This window comes from Glycine max, chromosome 10, assembly GCF_000004515.6.
Source record: "Glycine max cultivar Williams 82 chromosome 10, Glycine_max_v4.0, whole genome shotgun sequence".
Lineage (NCBI taxonomy): Eukaryota > Viridiplantae > Streptophyta > Magnoliopsida > Fabales > Fabaceae > Glycine > Glycine max.
Genome location: NC_038246.2, coordinates 22,427,791 through 22,444,154, shown reverse-complemented (window position 1 = coordinate 22,444,154; position 16,364 = coordinate 22,427,791). Strand labels below are relative to the sequence as shown.

General features: G+C 36.9%; 1 protein-coding gene across 1 annotated transcript in view; it reads right to left on the bottom strand.

The window, feature by feature from the left end:
- LOC100813948 (serine/threonine-protein kinase CTR1) overlaps positions 1–14,635 on the bottom strand; it is a 33,092-nt gene extending 18,457 nt beyond the window's left edge. The window contains exons 1-4 of the mRNA XM_041006188.1: positions 14,193–14,635; positions 13,772–13,808; positions 13,459–13,566; positions 11,451–11,658 (exon numbers count right to left, since the gene is read on the bottom strand). Of these exons, the coding sequence (XP_040862122.1) occupies positions 11,451–11,658; positions 13,459–13,566; positions 13,772–13,808; positions 14,193–14,635 (796 nt within the window). The remainder of the gene's footprint in view (positions 1–11,450; positions 11,659–13,458; positions 13,567–13,771; positions 13,809–14,192) is intronic.
- Positions 14,636–16,364: the final 1,729 nt, after the last annotated feature.

Sequence of the window (16,364 nt, the reverse complement as noted above, 5' to 3'; positions counted from 1 at the left end):
AGGTGACTTCAACTCGATAAGACACCAACATGAGAGACTGAGTTCATCTCAATCAGTGAGTAACTCCACTAGCATTACTGAATTTAACTCCTGGATTTCTGATATGGCTGTTGAGGAGGTTAGGTCTATTGGGAGAAAGTTCACTTGGTGCAGACCTAATGGTGGAAGCATGAGCAAGCTAGACAGGTTTTTCTTATCTGATAATTGGTTGTCTCAATGGCCAGATACCACTCAGTTTGTGTTGGAAATGGATTTCTCTGACCACTGCCCTATCCTCTTGAGGTCTATAAACATTGATTGGGGACCTAAGCCTTTCAAGATCATGGATTGGTGGCTGAAGGATAAGGGTTTCCAGAAGATGGTGGCTCTCAAATGGGGCAATTATCACCCTCATGGTTGGGGAGGTTATGCTCTTAAGCAAAAGCTGAAGTTCATTAAAGGTTGCATAAGGCAGTGGAGCCTCTCCAATGGTGTTACTAATGCCGATAAGATTCAGAATTTAAAGAGGGATCTTAATGCTTTGGAGGTAGGTATTCATGATAGAACATTGTCCCAAGCTGAAGTGGAGCTCAAGAAATCCCTCCAGGAGCAGCTTTGGTTTGCAGCAAATGCCTATGAATCCATGTTGAGGCAAAAGGCCAGAGTGAAGTGGTTAAAGGAAGGGGACAGAAATTCTACTTATTTCCATAAACAGATTAACTATAGAAGGAGGCGCAATGCTATTCAGGGGCTGATCATTGATGGTGCATGGGTCCATGATCCTAGCAGTGTTAAAAGTGCAGCTTTAACCCATTTCAAAGACAGATTCTCTGAACAGAATTTTAATAGACCAACCCTAGATGGTGTTCAATTTCCTTCCCTTAGCCAAGGAGAGAAAGAAAGCCTTGTTGTTAGATTCTCTGAATTGGAAATCACCTCAGCTATATTGGACTGTGGTAGAGATAAAAGTCCTGGTCCCGACGGACTCAATTTCAACTTTATTAAGCAATTTTGGAAGATCTTGAAACCTGATTTTATTAGGTTTTTGGATGAGTTCTATATCAATGGCACTTTTCCAAAAGGAAGCAATGCATCTTTCATAGCCCTTATCCCCAAGATAAATAACCCACAATCTCTCGATGACTATAGACCCATCTCTCTTATAGGGTGTGTCTATAAAGTTGTGTCCAAGATTCTTGCTAAGAGGTTGGCCCTTGTATTACCTCACCTCATTGATGAAAGGAAAACAACTTTTATGAAGGGAAGACACATTCTTCATGGTGTGATGATTTCTAATGAGGTTATAGATGAAGCCAAATCAAAAAATAAACCTTGTATGGTTTTCAAGGTGGATTTTGAAAAAGCTTATGACTCGGTCTCTTGGGGTTTTCTTAATTATATGATGATGAGGATGGGATTTTGCGAAAGGTGGAGAAAATGGATTAATGGATGTTTATCTAGTGCATCAATATCCATTTTTATCAATGGCAGCCCTTCTAAGGAGTTTGTCCCCGAGAGAGGCTTAAGGCAGGGAGATCCCCTTGCTCCTTTCCTTTTCAATTTAGTAGTTGAAGGCCTTACAGGTTTGATGAGGACAGCCATTTCTAAGAATATGTTCAGCAGTTATCAAGTGGGGAGGCATAAGGAGGAGGTTAATATTCTGCAATATGCAGATGACACTCTATTTTTTGGGACTGCAACTATGGATAATGTTAAAGTCCTAAAATCTATTCTGAGATGCTTTGAAATGGTTTCCGGCCTCAAGATCAATTATGCTAAAAGTCAGTTTGGTTGTTTGGGAAAATCAGAGGGTTGGTGCAGGGATGCAGCTCACTTCCTTAACTATAGTCAGCTGGTTTTTCCTTTTTCTTACCTTGGAATTCCAATGGGGTCTAATCCTAAAAGCTGGAGTGTTTGGCAGCCTATTATCAGCAAGTTTGATGCCAAGCTTGCAAAATGGAAGCAAAGATATCTCTCTATCGATGGCAGAATAACCCTCATTAATTTTGTTTTAACAGCCTTACCCATTTACTTGCTGTCTTTTTTCAGAATCCCTAAAAAAGTGGTTCACAAGATAGTCTCTATTCAGAGAAACTTTCTTTGGAGAGGTGGCAATGAGGCAGCAAAGATCCCTTGGGTCAAGTGGCACTACTAAAAAAAAAGCTTTCTACATCGCCCAATTAACATCGGTTATAGCTAAAACCGATGTTAGCGAAAGCGTAGTGGCATTTTGTAAATAAGTAGACTTAGTTAACATCGGTTTTTCCAAAACCGATGTTAGTATGCCGTTGTTAACATCGGTTTTGTAAAAACCGATGTTATCGAGTCGATGTTAACATCGGTTTTATTATAACCGATGTTACGTAGTTGATGTTAACATCGGTTATTTTTAAAAAACCGATGTTGTTATCATTATATATTAAACTTCTGAAATTGCACAACCCGCGCGCTTGAACCCTATCGTTCTTCTTCTTTCTCCTTGCGCTTGAACCCTATCGTTCTTCTTCTTTCTCCTTGTGTCAAAGTCGCCTACGCTTGCGTGACTGCAACCACATTGTGGAGATCGTGTTTGTGGAGATCGTCTTTGCCACTTATCCATTAAGGTACGTCCTTTCATTTTAACATTAGGCGTTCATCGTTTTAACATTTGCTCACTTTCGCAGGTCGAAGAAAAGTAGGAAAGGAAAGAGTCCCACAAAGGGTACTCCCAGGGTGTTATTGTTGTTTCTCCTTCTGCCTGAGTTCGTGTTTGTCGCAAACTGGGCTGCGCTTTTGTGACTGCAACCACATTGTCGAGTTCGTGTTTGTGGAGTTCGTGTCTGCGCTTCCATCGAAGGTATGTCTCTGTTGTATGTTAATGATGAAAATCCATTGTTCAATGGTCTGTCTCTGTTGTGATGTTTCAAAACCCTAGTTAGGCACAAAGGGTTAATCGTAACTGAATGTGTAGTGATTTAGGACCATATGTAACTGCCTTAAGCAGTTATTGCAGAATAAATTATGGAGTAACAGCAGGGGGGTTAGGCAGTTTTTAGTGGGTTTTCAGGAAGGGAGAGATGAGGCTGTCAAATTTACATAGAGGGTTTCAGGGACAAAGCTTTGATTTACATATTGAATTTCATCCAAATTTTTGACAAGTCATTGTTACTTCCATGAATATTGATATTGTATCATGCTTAATTATATGCATTTGCTTATTCTGATCATTGTGTGTTGTGTGATTATTTCTTCCATGCAGGTACATGATTCCTATTTGTTGTGAGAGTGAAATGATGGGCAGCAGCACCAACTGAGGTGAGTTTATATTTCCTTTTTTTTGTCTTTATCTTTGTTAGTTTGCTATATATTTTTTATTTTATATGTTTGAGTTTTAAATGTGTAAAAAATAGAAATAGAAAGGTCTGTTGATTGCTTAGGAATTCCTTGTTGTTTCATGGCATTCCTTTTGAACCTCAAAAGGTGCTAGATGATGCCTTAATTCTACCTTGGTCCTGGCTAAAATGTGGAGAGAAAGGTTTCAATACATCATTTAACCATTGGTCTACCAATCTTATGATGGCCTTTGGTTAAATTTCTGATTATATGTATTGGGGTCCTTGTGTTGGGTTATTGTTGGGTTTGTTTTGCTTTTTGGAAGGTGGCACTTTTGTGTCTTGTATCTTTTATTTTCAGTACCTGTGGTACTGTTCTGTTTAATTATTTTTTTTTTGAACTGCAAAGATAATTTATATTGATAATTAGAAGTACTAGTGGTACTACAGATTACAAAGAGACATTACATCAGAAAAATAGCCATATAGGCACCCAACAAAATACAGCATATAAAACCAGCCCTTCCTAATAGTGTTAAATAAATACTAAAGACATTGCTGAGGCATCTTTGAGTACAAATCTGGAAATTGATCTTTGAGTGGAATTCCATCCTCAGCCCAGACATCTTCCCAGAACAAAATTTGATCACCCCTACCCATCTTCTAGCAGAATTGTTTAGAGACTGCAGTCATATTGTGATCTTGATTGAGTGCCTTTAGGTCAGCCCACTAGGTGGAGAAATGCTGTTTGTGAGGCCCCTGATCCAATCCTCTCCAGCCCTGATATTTAGAAATCAGGATCCTATTCCACAGCTGTTCTGGTTGGTGAAACATGTACCATTTCCACTTGATTAGTAGAGAATTATTTAAAATTCTCAAATCTTTGATCCCCAATCCTCCTACATCTCTAGAAGCACAGCATTGTGTCCAAGATACCCATGCAATCTTCTTCTGTTTAATATTAATATACATATTTTTGCCTTCCAAAAAAAAAAGGATAATCCAGTTGTCTGCAATGCAGGATATTAGCTGCTTCCAGAGCCCAATTGACTCCACCACCTATAATCCCAAACTGAGTTTTGCCAAAATTAATGTTTACACCATAAGCTAATTCAAATCCTCTTAGTAAAGCCTTTAGAAGTAGAACAGATTTTAACATATCAAACTTTTTAAAAGTAGAACACATTCTGGAACTTAAATGAAATCAAAAGGTTAAAAAGGAAAGACCAATATAAAACATAATATAAATGGAAGCATGAGCTATATAAGCAAGCTGGAAAAAAAAACTGGACAAGGAAGCATTTCAAACTTTACAGTGACTGGGTAATTAGGTTAATGGGTGGACAGGCAGGTTGTAGTTTTACTAATTCGTTTGCTATCCATGTGGTGGTATTAAGATGGGCACTGTTATTGTCTATAATTGAAATATAGTATAATTGTTTTTTTTTCTTCTTAAAATTTGAACCGGCGCTATCATTCTTTGAATGCCATCATATACCTTTAATGATTCACATCTAAATTGGTCCCTATTTAATTAAATTAATTAGTTATTGCTTTAGTTTGACTGGATAGAAGTATGATATGTATTTTTAAAAAATTGTCCATGAGTTGTTTGATAGAATGACTGAAAAAGGCTTTAAATACACTCTCAGTATAATGTCTTTTGAGAGTCAATGTATCACCATGAAGTGAGAGTCATATTGTTGATAAAAGGCTTTAAATACACTGTGGCTAATTTCTGTATGGTTTTTTTTAGGGCTATCATTTACTACTGCTAATTGGCGTTGCTGTGGAAGCGCTTTGATTATATCTTTGAAGCCTCAAAGTCAGGTATTTATATCTTTGATTCGAAAACTAATTTGAAATTGTTGTTGTATGCATTACTGGTATATTTGTAACTTATGTTATGCCTATCTACATGACCTTACTTACATTGGACTGATATCTTTGAAGTATTTACTGTGATTTAAAGATGCAGATGCTCCAGTTCCTGTACCCACTGATGAGGTTTCCTTAGTGGGGCAGGCACTTCACACCTTCCTTGCTTGGCCGACACATCTGGTCAAGTCTTTATCACACCAGGTACTTATTGTCCTTACTATATGTTTCTTCTTTTCAAATTAATTCATCAAGCGTGCCTCAAATTTGGCTATTTAACTTTGTTTCATGAACAGATAGTTGTGTCTCCGCCAAAACCACCTCTGAAGCCCGATCCGGAGGTCGATGATCCGCTTTATCTGATGACATTGACCATCCCAGAGCTTTTCTTGAGGCCTTATCAGGTTAGATGGGATGCCACTGTGTTCGGGGTCGTTAATCCAGATTTCCCCCTGTACATAAAGCACGAAGACCTCTCCGAAATCGCACACGGTGGTCAATGTCTCAGCATATCAGTGTTACAGTTGCGGATTCTGTAAGTCTTTATATAAAAGGCTTTTATTTACCTAAGTTATGGCTTTCAATTCATAAATATTTAACTTTGACTTAACATAAACAGGCATCTCACTAAAACATGTATGCGAGCGGGGAATTCTGATATCTATGGATTCCTCGAGCCTCAGTCCATTCAGAGGTCTGGGCAATCGCAGTTTGAATCTGAAAGTTACATAAAGAGTTGGATGCAGAGTTCACAACGCGATGTGTATCTTGGAGCCTACCTAAATGGGTAAGTCACAAAATAACAAAATAACAAAATTTAATTAATGTTTACTAATGTACTAACCCATTTTAGGTTCCACTGCAGCGGACACTGGCAGATGGTGGTCATCCTGCCCAAGGAACACTTAGTTGTCTGGTTTTGTTCATTGCATAACAGGCCAGACAACTACCTTAAGGAGATTATTAATAGGTTAGTGTTCTTTTCAATACATTTGCATTGTAATACCTCAACGTACAACACCAGTTTTTAATTGTTACTCATATGGAACAGTGCTATCAAGGGTCTTGATGATGCTCCACAACCTAAATCAAAGGCTCCTGCTAGGTGGATTGTCGTCAAGGTACGTCATTTACATAAAACTTCCACTTATATATATTTCTTTATGTGTCTGTACACTAGTTGTTTAATTAATATCAAAATTTCATTATGTATTTAGTGCAATAGACAAAAAGGAACTATTGAGTGCGGCTACTATGTGATGCACTGGATGTCCACCATCATTTTAGGAACTTTTAGAAATAATTGGGAAGCGGTAAGTTTATTTCAAAGAAAATCGATTTATTTATAATTTGTATTACATTATTAACTTAATATGATTTATTTAATCATGCAGTATTTTAACAATCATAGATCATTGGAGCCTGAGAGATTAAAAGCATTGCGGATCCAGTGGGCACAGTTTTATCTCCGAGTTAGAGATCAGGCCTAGGATTTAGGGACATTTTTTAACATTTTTTACATTTTTTACATTTTCTATGTAACATGAACATTGAATTCATTTGTTGATTGTTCTTTATAATATATAAATCAATTATTTGATGTTTATTATCATTAAAACTGCTTGAAAGCAGAATAAAATGTTTATTTGCTGTGAATTGGACCTCCTAAAATTGCATTTGACAGGTACAATTTTGGGTTTACTGTAAAAACAGAAAGTATATATATAAAAAAATACTTGAAAACAACATCGGTTATTAACAAAAACCGATGTTAATATCATAACCAACATCGGTTATAATAGAAAACTGATGTTAACGTTTGTATATTAACATCGGTTTTTTGTGTATAACCGATGTCAGCGTTTGTATTTTAACATCGGTTATCTGTAGATAACCGATGTCAACTATTGTACATTAACATCGGTTAATTATAAATAACCGATGTGAATATTTGAATATTAACATCGGTTACTTATAATTAACCGATGTTATACACAAAGAACTACACCAAATAAGTGTATGCATCATCAACGTTGACATCGGTTTTCTAGTAAAACCGATGTTAAGGGCATATATTAACATCGGTTTTTTTAGAAAACCGATGTTAAACTAACATATTAACATCGGTTTTACTGGAAAACCGATGTCAACGTTCATCATGCGTACACTTTTTTTGTTGTTGTTCATTGTGTTTAACATCGGGTATTTAGAGAACCGATGTTGTCATATGTATGTTAACATCGATTCTCCAAAACCGATGTTAACATTCATACATTCAACATCGGTTTTAGAACCGATGTAGAATGTTCTAAATAACCGATGTTGAAAGTGTATTTTCTAATAGTGTGGGATACAATTTGTCTCCCTAAGAATAAAGGGGGGTTAGGGATTAAAGACTTGAACAAGTTTAATGAGGCCTTGCTTGGCAAATGGGGCTGGGAGTTGGTGAATAATCAGAACCAGCTTTGGGCTAGAATCTTGATGTCCAAGTATGGTGGATGGAATGCTTTATTCTATGGTAGAAATAGTACAGACTCCTCTTCTTGGTGGAAGGATTTAAAATCTGTTTTCCAACATCAACATAATAATAGTCTGATCAGTAACTTGAGTTGGAAGGTGGGTAATGGGGCCAAAATTAAGTTTTGGAAGGATAAGTGGAGGGAGGATGAATTAACCCTCCAAGACAAATATCCTGCCCTGTATCAAGTCAGTTATCAGCAAGATTCTACTATCAGCTTAATGGGCCACTTCTTTGACAATAGATGGGAATGGAAGATGCATTGGAGGAGAAATTTCTTTGATCACAAAATTAATATGGTAGCAGCTTCCATGGATGACATTGATGATGTTCAGATCCACCTCTCTAGCTTGGATTCTCTTATTTGGAGGGTTGATCCTAGTGGGGCTTATTCCACAAAGTCAGCCTACAATCTCTTGAAGGGTGAGGGTAGTTTTGATAATGAAGACAGCGTTTCCAAGATTATTTGGAATCTGAAAATTCCCCCAAGGGCAATTGCTTTCTCTTGGAGAATTTTCAAAAACAGATTGCCTACTAAAGCTAATCTGAGAAGGAGACAGGTGGAGTTGCCTTCCTATAGATGCCCTTTATGTGATCTTAAAGAGGAAAGTGTCGGCCACATCATGTTCTCTTGCACAAGAACTAGGAGTCTTTGGTGGGAGGCTTTGAGCTGGGTCAATAGAGTGGGCCCTTTCCCCTTTGAGCCTAAGAATCATTTCATGCAATTCTCTCATTGGAATAGGAAAAGCTATATAGACAAGAGATGGGAGGTGTTATGGATAGCTCTAGCCATGACTATTTGGAAGCACAGAAATCTCTCGGTTTTTAAAAACCAGATTTTCAACCCTCAAAAAGTCATGGATGAAGCCTTATTCCTTACTTGGTCATGGTTAAAATGTATGGACAAAGATTTCCATATTCACTTCAACCAATGGTCTATTAGATTGAAGGAGGAGCTGTCTTAGGGGGGTTTTGACCTTTTTGGTTTTAGCTTTTGTATTTTACTCCCTTATAGTTGGGTTTGGCAGTTATATGCCTTTGTAAATATTTGATCTTTTCAGTACACCTAGTACTGAACTATATATAATACTATATGATTTTTGCTGTGCAAAAAAAAACAATCTGGGGTACTTTGTTATCAGTGATACATCACCATCTATCCACTCATCCTCCCAGAATTTAATCCTATCTCCACTTCCCACCCTCCACTGTATCCCTCTTTTTAGCTCTTGTCCCTATTGTGAAGACTGAAAAGCTATCTTTAGGTCCCTGCACCACATTGATTCTTTAGTACACCCCGGTGCTTCATCCAATCCCCTCCAACCACCATATTTTGACTCCAATACCCTTGCCCATAGTTGTCCCTCCTGCTGGAATAGATTCCACCTCCACTTGCCTAGTAAGGCAAGATTGAAGGTGTTTATGTCCTTCACCCCCAGTCCCCCCTTTTCTTTTGGTAGGCAAACTTTGTCCCATTTAATCCACGCAATCTTGTTATTTTCTGGACCGCCTCCCCATAAGAATCATTGTTGCAATCCAACTAGCTTATCCTTCACCTTCTTCAGTATCCTAAAAAAAGACAGAAAATAAATAGGAATAGAATTTAGGACTGACTGGATAAGGGTTACTCTCCCCCCAAAAGACAGGTGTCTTTGTTTCCACTTGGATAATGCTCTCTCACACTTTTTTATAATAGGATCCCACATTTGGCCCCTCCTCGGATTTGCACCAATAGGTATTCCTAGGTAGACAAATGGAAAGGACAACAAGCTACAATTCAGCCAACTGGCTGCTTCAGACTTCCAACTCTCTGGCATTCCAATTGCTCCACAACTACTCTTTGCAAAATTAATCTTAAGGCCTGATGCAAGTTCAAAAATTCTGATAATGGCCTTAATCGCCCTAACATTCTCCTGCAATGCCTCTCCAAAAAAGATTGTGTCATCCGCGTATTGAAGGATGTTTATCTCAACTCTGTTTGCTCCCACTACAAACCCCCGGTACAGGTCTCTCTGAGTAGCTTCTCTTACCAGTCCATTTAATGCCTCCGCCACAATATTGAAGAGAAAAGGTGCTAGTGGGTCCCCTTGACGAAGGCCTCTTTGTGGAGAGAACTCTGCCGAGGGGCTGCTGTTAACTAGAACCGAAATAGATGCGGATTTTAAACATGCCACTATCCACTGGATCCATTTATCACAAAAGCCCATTCTTCTTAGCATGTATACGAGAAAATCCCATGAAACCGAGTCGTATGCCTTCTCATAGTCAACTTTAAAAACTAGAGATGTCTTCTTACTCTTTTTAGCCTCTTCCACCACCTCATTTGCTATCAATACACTTTGTAGCAGATGTCTCCCTTCTATAAAAGCGGATTGTCTTTCATCAATCAAGATTGGCATAATCTTCTTCAGTCTGTTTGCCAATAACTTAGCTACTATCTTGTACATACATCCAATGAGCGATATTGGTCTGTACTCATCCAAAGACTGTGGATTTGTCACCTTAGGGATTAAGACTATGAAGGAAGCATTACATCCCTTTGGGAAAGATCAATTAACATGGAATTCATCCAAGAACCGTAGAACATTCGGTTTCACGAAATTCCAGAATCTCTTGATGAACTTAAAATTAATGTCATCTGGTCCCGGACTTTTGTTACTTCCACACCCTCAAACTGCATCCTTTATTTCCTCCTCCAGAAATCTCTCTGTCAACATGTCATTGTGTTGCTGGCCAATAGACTAGAAATGAATACCATCTAGGTGAGGTCTGTTGTGATCATTTTCTTGGAATCTTTTTAAGAAGAATAGTCAGGCTGCCTCTTTTACTCTCATCGGATCTTCATTCCATTCACCATCAATCCATAGCCCGTGCAAAGAATTGACTCTTCGGCTTGCGTTAACCATCAAGTGGAAGTAGCGGGAATTACAATCACCTTCTTTTATCCATCTGACTCTTGCCTTCTGTCGAAGTAAAGATTCATGAGACCATGCCGCTACCCACAAGTCTTCTTGGAGCTGTTTCCAAACACTGACATTTTAATAAGGGTAGGAAGAATGTCAATCAAAATCTTACTAAATTCCTTAAAGAGAATGGTATTGATCATGAACTCACATGTGTTTGATACTCCCCAACAGAATAGTGTTGTTGAAAGGAAAAAAAAAAAAAGGCCCCTTGCTTAAAACCATTAGAGAATTTCTATTCAAATTGCTATCCCAACTATCTATTCCTAAGTCAGGGGAAGCAATCTCAACTGCCACTGAACATCAATCAATAATATTCAATCTTTCATATTTCATGTGGTACATCACTAGGTCCCTTAAATTACAGCCAAATGATGGCATAAAATTTTCCATGCTAGGAGTAAGTCTACTGCCTCCTAACTAGAGTATATTTAACTAACAAGACCTTGGACTGTGATGTTGACATATAAAACAATAACCTGAGTAGAACTAGTACAACCAAACTCAATCACACTTAATATTGTAAGAAACAATACAATAATAATCCAAATGGTCTAATTCATTGGCCTTTTTTGGATGGTAACTTTTAACGTTTCATGTAAAATAAAAGATAAAATGCAGTTAAGCTTAGAAAATTCAGAGATAATAACTATAAAAGCACAGGCCATCAAAACCAAGGATGCGACAGTAATTTTCAGTATAAATGCAAATAAAAAGCTGCCTCATTTTTCTCAACATTCTAATTTCACATGGTAATTATATTCTTCTATAAAAAGCATCTTATGTAACAAAGAAAATAACCTGATGTCGAATCAAATACAAGATGCAGTGCTTCACTGTCAAAGAAATACAATTGGGCTAGTGTCTTTGTATATTCAGCTGTTTCAACTGGCTTGAACTTTGGATGACATAATGGTGAAGGAACCAACATTGAAGATGCAGAATTCAGTGAAGAATCAGGCTGGCATGTTGCCCCAGCTCTTCCAACTAAATCAATCATATATACTCCCTAGAAAGGTGTATACAACCTTCCTAAGTTAATTGAGCTTGTTTTTGTTTCTGGTAATAAAACCATGCCATACAGATTTTTTATGTAATAAGAAAACATAAAACAATTAAACACATTGATGAAAAGGTTCCCTCCAGTTCCCCTAATATTTAATAAAGACTTCAACAATTAAATACCATTAAACTGATATATAATTCCAATCCATGACAAATATTTATAAACATTATATTGAATAGCTTGTAGATAAGTTCAATCCCCCATTAGAAAATGCTGATAAATATAATACTAGGCTTTTGTTGAAAATATTATGAGATTATGGTTAAATTTTTTTAAGTGTTTCTCCAATTTTCTTAAAAGTCATTCATTGTGAGGCAAACTTATAAAAATATTGAAGCTATAACCAATATAGACTAACAACTATAATCCTTACGGATGGAAAATTTTGTAAGCTAAGCTTTACAGACCTATACTTTGTTGTAAGAGAATAAATTCATGAAACGAAGAGAAAGAATTTCAGACAAACAGCTGTAAGGAATCCTTCTAAACAAAGAACAAAACATAAAAGAAAAAAAAAAATCAAAGAACAATGGAAAGCAACTATAAAAGCTCTAACCGATGTTTCAAATTTTTTTTATTGAGTAAAAAAGTAAAGATACATCTTGGGGCATTTTATTTTTCGTGAAATATATCAAGAGTAAATATGTATCAGCTTCGATTATTTATATGCCAAAATCTTTACTTAATCAGTCATAATTTATGTTTATAATTTCTTTATAAAACAACAGAGTAAGCATATATTTAAAATAGTTTTTTATATTTAATATTTTTAATGTAATTTTTTAATTTATTTCCTTTAGTAATTTTTTTTTAATTAAGCATTACATTTTATTTATTATTCATTTGTAAAATAAATTGAACACGCATGCAGCATGCGCACACACACATATAAGCAGAATCTACGTTGTCAATCATGGTAGGATTTTTTTTTCCACTTGTTGGCAAGCCATATATATTTGAGAAGAAAGCAGTTTAAAGTTCAAACTTTACCAATGAAATTTTGTTTAAACAGTACCATCATTAATTCATCTCTAATCATTCTGTGATTTTCATTCTTTATTCACAGCTAGTGAAAGCATTTCTGCCTTCAATTATCCCAAACACAGTGGGAAAGGCAGTAGAAGGCACTTCACATCATAGAAAAAAAAAATGCCACCATTCCCTTATAATTTAGGGAAATTGTGTTTTAGTTAAGTACTTTCATTTTTGGTATTTTAGTTAAAAATTTAAAAGGATTTTTATAACAAAAAATAATGATAAATAATTTATGTTAATAAAAAAATAAGAGTAAAAATTTTTAAAAATTGGGATAAATTTATTTTTTAAAATTAGTATAAAAAGTCTTTCTATACAATCTATTTATTTCTTTCCACTCTCTCTTTCACTTATTCAAATAAGACAAGAAATTGCTCCACTTCTTCCTTATTTCTATTCAGCCAAATAATATATTTTTTCTACCCTATTCCCCTTTTTGTTCTAATCTCTCCTATTTCTTTTCCTAATTTCTCTTCTCATCCAAATAAAATGTAATTTCTAACCAGAAAATAGGACAAAAATAATAATGTATATATCCATAATGGAATACCACTTTGTAATTCAAAAGCATCTAAGTTTTAACAAAAATATTCTGAAACACCCATCTTTACTTTTTGACCACTTTTACCCACACAACAGTGCAAATAATTAAAATAACAATTCATACTCAAATTTTCCATGTAATTTTATTTGATTTATTAATGCAACAAACCTGTCAGAACCAAATTGCACTATACATGAAGCACCCACATCCTTCCTACAATACTTGCAGCCCTTTGCAATACGGCATGGTAGATTGATTAAGTCAGCCAACACCTGCAATTTAAATTGTTCTATAACATGCAACCAAACTACAGTAGTATGCAAAATAAAGAATATTCTCAGTTAGAAACTCCCAGTTGCCTGCATCACTGAAACAATGAGAAGATAAATAAAGAACTAGAAAATAAATGTTAATCTAAGTTTTTTTTTTTTGAACGGCCAAAATTATATTAAATATATAATAGAAGATACATAGTACCAGAAGTACTACAAGAAGCCACAGGAGGTAAGATCTCCTGGTACAGAAAAGCAATTAAAACTATCCAACATCCCAACATAAACAATACATCCCATCCCAACAACACAAACACTACTTAAAAGCCAAAGCCATAGATGAGGACCATTGGTGAAAAGGAACATTAAAATCCTTTTCCCACCCCCTCATCCAGGACCAAGAGAGGAAAATTGTATTATCCACCAGCTTCGAGATGACAAAAGGATGATTGTTGAAGATAATGTCATTTCTGAGCTTCCATATTGATGTTGTAGCTGCTATCCACCAAATTTTCCACCTTCAGTTGGTATCCTTCAATCCTGTCATGGGAGAGTGCTGGAGGAAATTATCCATAGGCCTACAATGGAGCACTCTAGGTTCCTTAACCCACGAATTAAATTCCCACCATAGAGGCATAACTTTATGACACAAGAAGAACAAGTGAGAGGCAGATTCAGCTTTGTTTTGACAAAAGGGGCAGAGATCATTTTCAATGGTAACATGCCTCCTAATTAAATTATCCTTAGTGGGCAATCTGTCCCACAAAAGTCTCCAAGCAAAAACTAAAGCTCTAGGAGGGATTTTGATGTTCCATAGGTGCTGGAAACCAAGACACTGATCTTCATCAAGATGTTCAGCTTTGACATAAAGATAGGCAGAATTGGTAGAGAAAATTCCTTTAGGGTCAGCTCCCCACACCCAAGAGTCTTTCAAAGTTGCAGATGGACTAATTGAAGTCGTTTGATCAATAAACTCTGAGGCTCTTCCCATTTCATTATCAAACAGATTGCGTCTCCAAGAAAAGCTCCATTCCCACCCAGATTCACAAAAGGATCCCATGCTTGCCATTGTCTGAAGTTTTTGAGATGAGATTTGGTATAATTCAAGGAATTTATCTTTTAGCCTTATCCCTCCTTCCACCCAAGAGTCCTCCCAAAAAAGAATTTGATCACCCCTACCCAGCTTCCAAATGAACTGCTTGGAAACATCTGCCATACTGCTGTGATTAATTGTGGACCTCAAATCAGACCATCAGTATAAGAAGTGCTGCCTTGTGGACCCCTCATCTAAGCCTCTCCATTCCCTGTACTTTGAAATTAAAATTCTTTTTTTTTGCTCAGCAAAAAATATATAATATATTTATAGGCTAGTACCAGTGGTACTGAAAGTACATAGGAATAGATGTGAATCCTGCTTTTCCAGAATATTGGGAAAGAGCTGGAGACACAAAGAAGTGTTACAAGAATTCACCCACACTTGCCCCCCTAATTACAAAACCCTTCCTTCAAATTGGAGGACCATTGGTTAAAGTGAAGAGTGAAATCCTTGTCCATTGCTTTGATCCATGACCATAGTAGGAGTAGATCATCGTCCAACAGCTTAGAACCGTGAAAAGTTGCATTTTGGAACACCACCTTATTTCTATGCTTCCATATTGTCCAGGTTAAGGCAGTCCACCAGCATTTCCATCTTTTAGACTTAACTCCCTCTGCTAGCTCAGTTCCATGTTGTAAGAAATGGTCCCTAGGATTTTGTGGTAATGTAGTGGTGAGATTGACCCATGACATTGATTCCCACCATAAGGGGAGGGTTTTTATACAATTGAAAAACAAGTGATCAGCCCCCTCTTCCTTAATTCTGCAAAAAGGACACATCATATCATCTACTTCTATTTGTCTCCTTCGAAGGTTTGTCTTTGTTGGTAATCTATCCCGAATTAGCCTCCAAGTGAACACTGTTGTCTTTAAGGGTATTTTGAGTTTCCATATTTCCCTAAATTCATGTTCCTGTCTTTCTTCCATCAATTCCCCCCATAGCAATTCATATCCACTTTTTGTTGAGTAGTGGCCTGCAGGTTCCAATTTCCAGACCCAAGTATCCTCCCATTCTGGATGAAGTTGCTGCTGTGATATGTCCCCGAGAAAGGTGTCCGCCATTGCCATTTCAGAATAAAAAAGGTTTCTCCTCCAGTTGAGCTGCCATTCCCACCCAGTGTTTGTGTATGTCCGCAGCTGCTGTATAGTTTGCTTTTGATGGCAGGAAATCTGGTACAGCCTCAGAAATTTGTCTCTTAGAGATAATTCGTTGTTGATCCAGCAATCCTCCCAAAATCTGAATTTGTCGCCCCTACCCACTCTCCATTCAGTTTCTCTTTTGAGAGGAGCATGCTGCTGTAAATGCTGAATTGTAACAAGGTCCTTCCACCAAGTCGAATCGTCGCAGCCTTTGATCCCTTCCTCCAGCGCCCTCCAGCCACCATTCTTAGAATTCAATATTCTGGCCCAAGGTTCCATTTGTCTGTAGAACATGTCCCATCTCCACTTACCCAGCAGTGCTGAATTAAAGGTTCTAAGGTCTTTAACGCCAAGTCCACCTTTGAGTTTAGGCATGCAAACTATTTTCCAGCTTACCCAAGCAATCTTCCTATGCTCCATTTCCCCTCCCCATAGAAATCTTCGCTGAATGCTTTCCAATTTGGCTATAATTTTTTATGGAACCCTAAAAATGAAAAAAAAAAGTAGATAGGAATAGATGTAAGGACAACATTAATAAGGGTCACTCTCCCCCCGAAGGATAC